Source organism: Morone saxatilis, unplaced genomic scaffold, assembly GCF_004916995.1.
Source record: "Morone saxatilis isolate NCDOM2014 unplaced genomic scaffold, NCSU_SB_2.0 Contig17, whole genome shotgun sequence".
NCBI classification, from domain to species: Eukaryota; Metazoa; Chordata; class Actinopteri; family Moronidae; genus Morone; species Morone saxatilis.
In genome coordinates this window covers 1613361-1625141 of record NW_023339729.1, presented here as the reverse complement: position 1 = coordinate 1625141, position 11781 = coordinate 1613361, and the positions used below count along the sequence as shown (strand labels likewise).

Genomic DNA, 11781 nt, shown 5'->3' with positions numbered 1-11781 from the left:
TCAGGACTCACCTGACCCAGTCCTGTCATCGGCCCTTGCGGCCCAACACCCACTCCAGCCCACCGGGAATCTTCCTGTTTCTTTCAATTAGCCACTCCAGGCCTAGTACTCTGTAAGGACCCTGTTTCCACTAACTTCCAGATGGTTGGAATTGGTACTTGATCATCCTATAATGCTAGGTTTAGTATATTTTGACTGAGAATTAAGCGAATGATTGGAACAAGCCATTCTTTGGTGATTGTTAATTATTTCTATCTCCACTCCCACTCTAGATATCCAGCCAACCACTTTGGGACACTGACAGGCATGCAGTCAATGATCAGTGCTGCCTTCGCCTTGCTCCAGCAGCCACTCTTCATACTGATGCTGGGACACCTCAGTGGAGATCCTTACTGGGTAGGGAGCGCATGCACACACAAAAAGAAGACAGGAGAATGCAAATACATATAACAGGTTTTATAACAGGTTTGTCACATGCACTGACTTATCTCTCCATACGACAGATCAATTTGGGCCTTCTCATCTTCTCCCTGGCTGGCTTCCTGTTGCCGGGATATCTGTTCTATCACCGTAGAAACCTGATCAGGGAAAGAGCAGAGCATGATAGGCTGGCTGCCAGCCAATTAGACAAAGAGAATGCACCTCTAACCCAATCGGATAGTGGAACGGCTAAGAGCTATGCCAATGGGCGTGCAGCCAATGGATACACACCAAACGGACAACCTGTTTAAAATGTTTGATCAGAGTAAAACCATCAATTTAGCTCACAGTTTTTTGTAATTACCGTTTAGTGGGTTGAAAACTCTGACAAAGCAAAAGCAACTAGCAAAAACAAAACAAGACGAGATTGAACACTGAACAAATGTAATTTTTATTTAAAACAAACAAAACACATAGATTATAGCCCAGTGTCACATATGGGCAGGGTTTGCATCAGAACAGGAAGTTCAAACCCTTCACTTTAGGAAAATAGTCTTTGACTTTTCACTAAATTCCATCATGTGAACACTTCAAAATGGCACGACAGCATAAAGGTTGTGGGCATGAATCTCAGCCCTGCTCCATCCTGTGTGGAGTTTTACATGTTATTCTCCTGTTCATGGTGGTTTGTTTTCCCCACAACCATTCTAAATTTTCCATAAGTGAGAATATGTGTACATGTGATGGACCAGTGAACTGCATACTGGGAAAGGCTCCAGTCCTCCAGCAACAAAGGAGCATAAAAATTCAAGGACCATACCAGTCTTTCTGCACGTTTTATCCTGTTTACTATTAACCACATACGGTAGCTCTACTACAGTATTTCCAGCCATTTTCCAAAGCATAACTTTTAGATTGTTGAATGGGCTTGAAACTTGATTGCATTAAGAAATCCATCACTGTAAACAGCAAAAATGCAGGCCAATAGAGTAATTATATCAGCAAGATTGAGTAGCTTTTGAAACAAATACAGAAATACACATTCTTCCTTTTACAAATGGAAAGTTGAATTCATAAACAATTACAAAGGTACTCAGAGAGCGCAGACTTCTGCCAAGGCCCATAGTCCAGTCTATGAATCTGCACACCATTCACTTTCTCAAAAAGTTTGTGACAAGTTCATGCAGTTCTGAAAATCCAAAATTCCAGATTACTCTGGAGAATTCACATCCCTGGTTGCTTATTTCTTACACACCTGCTGTTTCTACAGTGGTGTTTGAGGTGGCTGTGTCGTTGTATGTTTAGGAACAGTGCACCATTCACACAATATGACGGGTTCACAAATATGCAATGAATTTTGTTAATTTTCCCATAGGAAAGTGAAAAATCATTTGTGTATCCGCCCTGTGATTCAGATCTACTCCAACACTGTATGGGTGCTTCCTTTGCTCATTATACACCCCTCCGCCAAGTTTCATGAAAAACAAACCCCAAAACAGCACCTAAACACTTAAGGTGTGTTCACATCAAACCCCAAAGCAAATACCTCCAGAAGCTCCAGATCTGCCCCCAGCTATCTTCTGCAAAGCTGTCTGTGGGCCAGTAGCAGCTCTCAGCAGTCTTCCCCACACAAATTACTTCCCAGGGGATTATTAAAGTATTTCTGATTCTGATTCTGAACACAGAAAAAGCCCTGCAATACGTGCACATTTTTTAAATTTACCTCTATTCACGTTTTTGCTTTGACACCCCTTGACAAATAACACACTTTGATGATTTTTTTTTTTATTTGTTTTTGAAAACACATTCATGCAGTGTTTTGTTTTATTTTATAAATTGAACAAAAATAAAGACACATTGTGGCATGTGTAAAAGTTTGTGTAAAACTTTTGCTCATGCCACAATGGACTTTCGCATACAACTGTACGTAATCTCATTGCACGAAAGAAATTTCCTTGTTTTTGGGCATCAACACACCATTACACTCAGGGGTTTTGCCTCTATAGCCTTATCTGGCCTGTAGCTTCTGGTTACTAGATGTTGGCTGCATTTTTCTGTGTAATGGAAATCACTAATTTACTGACTCTCCAAGTATCCAATGTCACCTGTGGACCTTTGTTGAACAGTGGCTACTTTAAGTTGTGATGTTACAAAAAGGGGCCCAAAATTTTTTAGCAACACTCTGTGCTTCCATATTTTGACATAGTAAATATTATATACTATATACTTTATTATAAAGTATATTATAACAGTTTCACTTGGTAGTTTTTACTCTTGAAATAGTTACTTGCTAAATGCAGCACACTATAGTGAAAGCAACAAGCAACATAATAACCTGCAGGTAGCATTGCAAATTATTACCCTAGTGGGTAAGGAGTAGTCAGAATAGCTGAATGTTGAATTGATACACACTTGATGTCTGTATGTTGATTTGTTGGTAGCCGTTTTATCTGTACAAAAACAGACATTCAAGTTTTTTTAGCAGGAGTCAATATATACAACTGATATTACCACCAGTGTTGTGCAAGTTCACACTTCACAAGCGCTAGCTCATAGTTCAGTTCACACAGATTAAAATGAACTAGTTCACATGAATATTTCACAAACTAGTTCCTTTACAAAATGCTGTTAGTTCAGTTTGGGTGGAGGGACTTTGCGGCTGTTGGCCAGTGGTCTTACCTTTTGTTAATGATTTCTTGTGATCATCATTCACTCGCAGATATTTCCCACTGGTCAGATGCTTCAACTCGAGGCGTCGTTTCAAATCTGTTGCCAATGTAACGTTCTGACGTGTGCACAATATACTGCGTCTGAACTGTCAATTGCACTAGCCGCCATGCCGGCATGATGGTCGTCGTACATCACAGCGCATGAGCAAGAGTTGTGCTCATTAGTTGACAAATGTATGAATTCAGTTCACCGTAGAAACATAAGCAACACTTATATAGTGTCTGATTATCCAAGTAGCTCACTGTTTTTGAGTTAAACTTTAAATGTCCATTTTGGTAACTGAAACAAATGGGGAAGATGCAGAAATATGTGAGCTCAGGTCAGGTTTATGAGTTGCACTTGCACTAGTTTGGTGTAATTCCTTCTGTAAAGGTGGAAAACAGATCTAACTTACTATTATGATTGATGAAGAGAATGAGATAAAAAATAATATGAAACCAGATAAGTTCATTTAACTCAATTTTGTAAGTTGAAAAAACATTATTGCCACTATTGAGCTTTACTCATTTTAAGTGACGATGACTTAATTTTGTCATTTTTATTTGTAATGTGAAAATTTTTTTCTCTAACTTACAAAACTAAGTTAGTGTCACTTAAAATAACCTATATAAATGTCACTTATTAAGTTGACACTATTTCAAGCTAATTTAAAGTTTGCTTCCAGCACTCAACTGTAGTTTATATTATTTAGTAATAAAGAGGTGCATCCTGGTTTTTTGGTAAGTTTTTTGGTCAATTTGGTAAGGTCGTTGTTCTTGCCGGGGGTGGTTCTTCTTTGCTGCTCTTGATCTTGAAATAGTTTCATTGAAATCACAGTCTAGGGATATTTTAACCAATCACAGCTCTGTTCAGGCCAGTGTTTCTTAGGACAGAAGTGAGAAGGAGGAGAAGTTGATGTTACAAAAAGTAACCTCAGTATCAAATGACAAAATGTAATTTTCCAATCCCTATTTTAGCCTGGGAGGTTACTGCAACAACAGTTCTTCCTCCTCTCCTCTCCTCTCCTCTCCTCTCCTCTCTTAAAACCTTTCTGAGATTCTGTGCAGGCACAGAGCAACAATAAATTGATAAAATCTAGACTCTTAGGAAAATGTATGAGTTACAGTAAAGGATTTCATATAAGAAAAAAGAAGTGTGTTGTAGAAATATTGTAGTTGCTAACAAATAAGGCTGCTTTATTTTACTGTTACACCTGAATGCAGAGCCAGCACATCACTGTGTATTGCTTTGAACGGCTGCAGGCTGAGAGCACAACATGGCTTTTAGGCAAATCTGTACAGTGTTAATAGAAAAAATGTGACAACTGTTTAATGGTAAGATATGTCCAGTGATTACATAATGGTACGTAAAATAGCTAAAATGTGTTTTTGTATGTGTGACATGATCCGCATGCTTTGGACGTGCATTGGGTTAACCCTTGCAGAGTTCAATCTGCTGAGTGTTTAAAGGCACCAAACGCACAAATAAAGAAAGCACATTCTCCTGATTGCTCAGCTGATAGCAGCCACCTTAAAATATAATGTAATCCAACACAATAACACTGATACTTAAGTTATTCTGACAAAACATATAGGAAATAATAGGCTTCAGAAAGGTATTATTTATTGTTTATCCATTGTATCGGATTGCATTACAATGTACAGGTGCTGCTTTTATTGTATCCTACTGTGTGCTATTATTTCATTGTCATTAACATCTTTAAAAAATTGGATCAGCAGGGAGAATGTAATTTAAATGTAAATACCTTTTCTCTTGAGAGCATAATATATTTTGTGTTACATTTATTTGGTTTCTGACTTGATTTAAAATGCCGCTTTGATTTGTTGTGGAGAAATAAAAATCATTATAAACATTGAATGATATTGTCTTTCTGTTCTTGTTCACATATATTTGCCAAGCCCTCACTTTCATCATAATGCACATTCTGATATGAAACTGAAGAAATACACATTCAGTACTGTGTTGAGTGACATTACCCAGCAACAGGAAAGACAATATATACAAATGACCTACACTTTTATGTTCTATTATACAAAATTTACATGCCACTAGATGTCACACTAGAGCACCAGCCTTTCAGACAAAAGCAAAGGGGTGCTACAGCCCACCAGACTCCATTGACAAAAGTCATTTTACCTTGCATCATCATAACATCATAATTTCATTCAAAGTGGACAGAAACAGAATAAAACTCACCAAAACCATCTTTGTTAGTCTCTTAGCTGTTTCAACAATCACCAACTCTGGTTTGTTCTAAATAAATCCTTAATTCAGTTGTTTGCTGCTATATTAATGTTCTAAATCTCGTATATATAACATTTAAATAACACTAGGATGATGTTGAAGAGGTGACAAGGATGGATAAGAATTCTCCTGATGGAGGAAGAGACTGTGGTCTGGTTCATGATGGTTAGAGAAATGGAGCACATGGCCAGAACTTCCTTTGTGAATTCGCTGAGCTGCAGTGAGGCCATGATGAAGGAGAGGGTTGCAGGAAGCATCCAGAGGCCCTGCAGCACTTTTGGCACAACCTGCGTTACTGTTTCCGTCCTCCTAATGACATTAATGAGACTAATAATAATTCTGTTTTTTAAGATACTCAAAGATGCTTTACAGGAAATATAAATAAAAGATCTGAGAGAAGATATAGTATGAAAGTATGAGTGTATATTTAAGGTGAGTATTGTTTTAAGACAGACCTGTCCTTTAACATTGAGGCCTCTGTACTTGCTTTATATGGAGGCACAAACATATTTGAAAACAGTTTTGTTTGCTTGACCCCCCCATGGGAAATAGGTCATCACAAAATCGTCCATTGTTTTGTTTTTTTATGCCATGATTGCCCCTTTAGTTTAAGAGCTTTATGGACTCACATGCCAACTGCTAAGGGGCTTCAACACACACACACACACACACGTGTGCACACACAGTGAGTCACAATCCAATTCCATGATTTCCTGGTGGCAGGATTGTAGATTTGTTATTATTTTGGAGATTGTTTGTGTGTGTGTGTGTGTGTGTATGTTTGTCTCTGTGTGTGTGTGTGTGTGTGTTAAATAGAAGCTTGGTTGTGTGGGTTTATCCTCATAGCCCCTGCTGTCATTTTAATCTATCTCCCCTTTGTGTAGCCAGCGTGTGTGTGTGTTTATTCTCATTATGTGGGCACAGAGGCACTTACAGTATAGTGCACTGGTACACACACACACACACACACACAAACATACGTTCCTGTGTCAGTGTGTCACATGAGAGGATTAAAACCTCATGTCAGAGACAGCTTATGTGCCAACCATGCTTAGTGACAATAAAATATATTACCAAGGCTTTATTATCCATTGCAACACAATCAACAAGCCCCGTACAGTGTTTTGCCGTGCTGGGGAATAAATTTAATCACGATTTAGTGCAATCGTGACGTACACTGTAAAGGAGGCGGGGTCATGGATGGAGAAGCAATACAATACGCTTGCAGCTTGATTGACACCACTGTCGTCCACTCGGCGCTAATTTTATTGCGACAGCCCTGCTGTTGGACCCTGGCATCAGAGTTTTGTAGTACTGACAAATATGTCGGCCTCTGGGATTCTCTTGGCCACCAATATCCTGGATATATGAAAAGATTATATCATTGTTTTGGAATTACATTCATTTCTTCTTTTTAACTTCCGTACTGGCAGAGCGGCCTGCAGAAATATATTAGCTATTTTAAAGAAGTAAAAAAAAAAAAGCAAGCAGCTTCCACCCTAGCTAACAGTTAGTTAAGCTAAGTGCTTGTAGTAAAATAACGTCAGACGTATCGGCGACTGGCTAGCTAGCCAACCGTTTAACGTTATCTGGAAATTAGCCTGGCGTTGGGATAGCTAGCCACGAAAGCAAGAGCTTGCTGGCACCGCTGAATAACTCGAATGGAGAGTAATGGGTGTAACGAGTTGTCTCTGTTGATTACAATGCCAAGAAGAAATGACACGACCAAGACTGGCACTTCCCATTCACCGTTCTTGGACCCAGAACCACTGTGAAAGCCCTCACAGGTGAGGTGAGTTGTTAGCCTGCTGCTAGCCAGGGTTAACCAATGGAGACCTGAGTAGCTTAAGGCTAGCTAATGTTACATGGAAAAGAAGCTCATACAGTATACCGAGCCTTGCCAGGCACACGATATATCGCAGAAACTACACTTTGCTTTTGGTGTAATGCGTATGTGTGATACATTTTCTTTGTATCCTGTTTGACAATTTCCATTACCGTGCTGCCGCTGTGACTCATTAACGTCAGTTGTCTCCACCCTACTTTCATTTCATCATTATGGACTCGCCGTAGCCAGCTTTCTGTAAAAGGATGGCTTCAGTTAAGTAACGCCGGGATTTAGGTTGTAGTTTAATTTTGCTTCTCAATCCAGGTCTGTAACTTAACGCTATTATCGTCTTCACTAGGCGTCCCCACCCCGGCTTCAGTATTACCCACTGTCCAGTGTGGGCTCTTTCACTTGTATGCACAGAACGTAATATGACTGGGAACGGCTGTTGTGCTTATCGGGAATTAAACTGCACGAGTGTATATGCACGCCGAATTACAATATGGACCCCCATCAATCGAGTAAGGGTTTAAATAATGTGTTGGAACATGTCCATTTGCTTATCACAGCCGCCATTCTAAATTGTGAGATTTTGAATGTAGTTTGGCGTGACATTCTATCCGCATTTAAAGAGACTGGCACATCTTCGCCCTGCTCAATCGTGTCCACTGAGCTGTCAAAGCGAGCGCTGTTGGGCCGTGTGAATGGATCAATTAGAGGTTGCGTGTCACCTGGCTCAGCTAGATCTATGAAGCCTGCCTTTGAGACGTTAGTAAGCGATTCCATTCAAAACTGCTCTGGCTAAATTCGATTAAAATTGCAATCCAATATTGGAGACTCGTGATCAGGAAATTGGTTGTTGGAATCTATGGGTAAAAGCCATCATTTTGCCGGTTTGGTGCATAACTGTTATACCGAGGCTCGAACTGCTGTTGTTATAGCGCTGCCATGACTGCAGCGGGCCACACACACCCAGGATTTGGTGTGTGTAAGTGCTGGAAATGCTGTAGGTTTCCCTGGACGTAAGAAGGTGCCATTGTGTCTGGGGGTTTTCTAGCATTTCCAGCATTGGAGGGCAGGGATTGTGCCTGATGGAGAAAGGATGCACAGTGTTTTTAGATCAAGAGGAGTATTGATGAGAACATGGAAAGGCTCTTGGTTAAATGAGCAAATAGCTGTCTTCAAGGAGCTTGAGGAAATGCAAATAAACCCAGTGTATGTTCCGAATTCCACTGCAATGTATACCTGAGTGAACTGAGAGCATTTCATGTGATTTATTGAATGGTCTGCGTTCATAAATGCAATCTTAGATTTTTACAGCATGTCCCTTTTCTGTACAGGAGTGTATGTTCAGTGTTGGGCATCATGCCATTTCGAAGCACCACGTCCATTTGACAGCTTTACAAACCTTGATGTCGGCCTTGGCGTGTCATAATGTGACCCACTGTGGCAGCCTGCCAAGTTTTAAATATTGGGTAAGAAACAAGAAGCGATATCTTTTATTCCTTCTAGTTAGTTTGCATGTCAATGTGTCAGACTTAACAAATCCCCTCCACACCTGAACACTGAGCTGACAGTTGCAAAGAGTAGATTATCTTTGAAATTCTTATTTTGAAGAATGTTTGGTTTGAAAAAGCAACTATTGTATGCCCATGATTAAAAAGGAAAAAGGAAATGACTGCAGACCTTTTTAGGACATTTAGCTGAAATGTGTGTTTTGGCTATTGTGGATACATACAGAGGAAAATACGGATGGAATCCAACTACATTAAAAATAAAAAACACAAATACAATTTAGAAAAGATGTGTTTGACAGTACTACTTGGTGACAAAATAACAATTATTGATACAGTACATTAACAGTACAAACTAAAGATGATATATTTATCAGATATATATTTAAACATTTCAAAATGATGATGAATAATCAGACAGTTTTAGACGATGCTTGGTGTTCTGGGACACATTTGACCACATATCTCTTGCGTAAAGCCTAATGTTTTTACTCAACATGTAACAGTATCTCTGCTGGCTCACCTGGTAGAGCTACACATAGCCTAGAGCTCCTGGCTGCAGCGGTCATGGCTTTGACCCCAACCTATGGCCCTTTGCTGTGTGTCATCCCCTGTCTAAAGGCAAAAAGTGCTCAAAGAAAGAAATCACAGTTTGGAGAGTTGTTTAACTTTATAAACTTTGAAACGCTGTCTACAACAAAGTATTAATTATTTGGGCCTTGTTGTAAATTCAGCTAACATTCTACATGAAGTTACTTATTTGTGTAAAACCATTGTGTCAGTTTGTCCCAGTATGTTGGGCCGCTGGTTAAAAACGACGCTTTACATCTTTCCAAACATGAATGATGTATATTTATTTGCATGTCAAGCGGGGAGTGACATTTGATGACAAGTGCTCACTCGATGCATGTTACTACCAGGTGTGAACAGGCTCATAGTTAAAGCTCCAGGGTGTAACATTTAGGAGGATCTATTGTCAGAAATGGAATATAATATTCTTAAGTATGTTTTCATTAGCGTATAATCACCTGAGAATAAGAATGGTCGTGTTTTCGTTATATTAGAGTGAGAGGTTTTTATCTGCAGAGGGAGCGGGTCTTCTTCTACAGCGTCCACCATGAGCACACTGCTTTGCTTGCTTCGTCGAACACAGCATCGCCCGCTCTTACAGTTGGCTTGTGGGGTTTCTTCTTCTCTGTTTGCATTTGGCCAATTTCTTCCACTAAACCAACTTTCCTGCAGATGTATTTCTGTGATAAATGATAGAAGTAATGTTTTTTAAAAGACTGCAGACACCACCATCCAGGGTGAACTTCACTCATGTTATGACACGGTCAACAGTTACCTTGTGTAGGCTTTGCAAGGACATGTGGATGTTCATGGTGGCAGTTCAAGCACATAGCTCAGCTAGCTTAGCTAGCAGAGCCAACACTTTTGTTAAGATTGATTTGATCCAAATGAATCATGTCAACGGAACACTAGCAGTTACTTTGGCCCGTCCATGAATGATGAGGGTAGAGAATGACACTGTTGAAACGGTCTTAAGCTCCGTGCCAATGGGCTTAACATGACTTCACTGGTGGTAATGTACAAGTGTTCAAAAAATCCACAAACATTACGCTTCTGCCTTTATCTAACTGGATAACCATTTGCAAAAGAATTGGTCATTTCCTTTCAGTCAGTGTCCCTGAATGAAGTAAATAATTGTGCAAATGATCATTATTTGTCTCCCTACTGGAGACAGTTTTCAGAGTTTGTCTCATTTGCCAAAGTGTAGGCCACAAGATGCGCTATGGGGCTGTAGATCTGCTGTCAGAGGAGATTTTAGTCATTTTCCTTGACTTTGTAGAGTTTGAAAAGGCTGCAACATCAACATGAGCATCAGTCCAGGTTGAGGCTGGTTGAGGTTGAGAGAAAGACAGACAGGGGGAGCAATTATCACTGATGAATGGAAAGTAGATAAAGTGTAGGAAGACAGGTCCATCCATCCTGCCTGGCCTGAACAGGTGCACTCATCTGTTTATTGATTGAAGGGTTGAAGTCTCCAGTCCATAAAGTGAACAACTGCATACAGGGACTGTGTCTCTGTGCCTGTCTTTGTTCTCTCTGGTTAAGCTGCTGAGCTATGAGTGCTCTGGGATGAATCGAGGAGGAGGGAGAGAGAGGCAGGTGGCAGCTTTCCTGAGACTTTGGTCTTGAACAGCGAAAGTGTTGATGACACAATGCAGTATCTTATGAAATGGTTTCCCGCAGAGGATCTTGTGTAGTAAAAGTGTGCACACTCTGCTAGTTAAGCTTACAGTGTTTTTGTTTAGACAGACAAAATGTGTACAGTCTGATGAGAGTACTTTATTGAAATTGTCAGAATGAGCTGGTATACTGCACACTACTAACTTGAACAACACTTGCATTCATGAAAATGCCTTACTGTTAGTAAGTTACCTTTACATCAAATAGCTGAAAATGAAGCCTTGTGCAAGACTCTGCAGGGCTTTTTCCATTAGCATGAGTCTTACCATGCCACGCTGATTTGCATCGCCATTTCTAGTTTAAACGCACCAAGTTGTGTCGAGCTTGTGCGTTATAGGGCCAAAGCGTGCCCCTGACCTGCTGCCAAGCGGGCTGTGGTGATGTCTCGCCAGCGGCAGCCAACCTGTCACAACTCTCCCCCTCAAATTCCATGCGTGTGTTCTATTGCCAGTATATATAATGGACAGAGCTTCGGGGTTTGTGAAGTGAAGCAAATGCACAAGTGTCTAAACCTGCATTCTATGTAATGGCCAGCAGGGGGAGCTTCATTGGTTATAATGAAATAACGATACCATGCAGACAAATGGAGAAACTTCTCACTTGAATGTATAGGAGTCATGTTAAGTCACTACTGATGAAAACCCAACACTTCCTGGTTTTGCTGCTTCATGATTAAAATGACTTTTTTTCTTTCTAAATTCTTTATATCTGAGGTGGAGGCTCTCTCTTGTGTTCTGCTCTGTGTGATTTATTATGTCTCTAGTTTGTCTCCAGGGGGGCGGCTGTGGCTCAGAG

The 11781-nt window shown here is 40.2% G+C and overlaps 2 protein-coding genes across 3 annotated transcripts in view; both read left to right on the top strand.

Annotated features, from left to right (window-relative positions):
* slc43a1b (solute carrier family 43 member 1b) overlaps nt 1–5007 on the top strand; it is a gene marked incomplete in the record, with an annotated part of 17319 nt that extends 12312 nt beyond the window's left edge. The window contains 2 exon segments of the mRNA XM_035659467.1: nt 273–396; nt 504–5007. Coding sequence (XP_035515360.1) covers nt 273–396; nt 504–731 — 352 coding nt within the window.
* A 1683-nt stretch (nt 5008–6690) lies between these two features.
* The window catches only part of zdhhc5a (zinc finger DHHC-type palmitoyltransferase 5a), a 26053-nt gene continuing 20962 nt past the window's right edge, over nt 6691–11781 (top strand). For both annotated transcript variants that reach the window (XM_035660075.1, XM_035660074.1), the window contains exons 1-2: nt 6691–7181; nt 8563–8697. The gene's annotated coding sequence lies outside the window, so the exon portion shown is untranslated. The remainder of the gene's footprint in view (nt 7182–8562; nt 8698–11781) is intronic.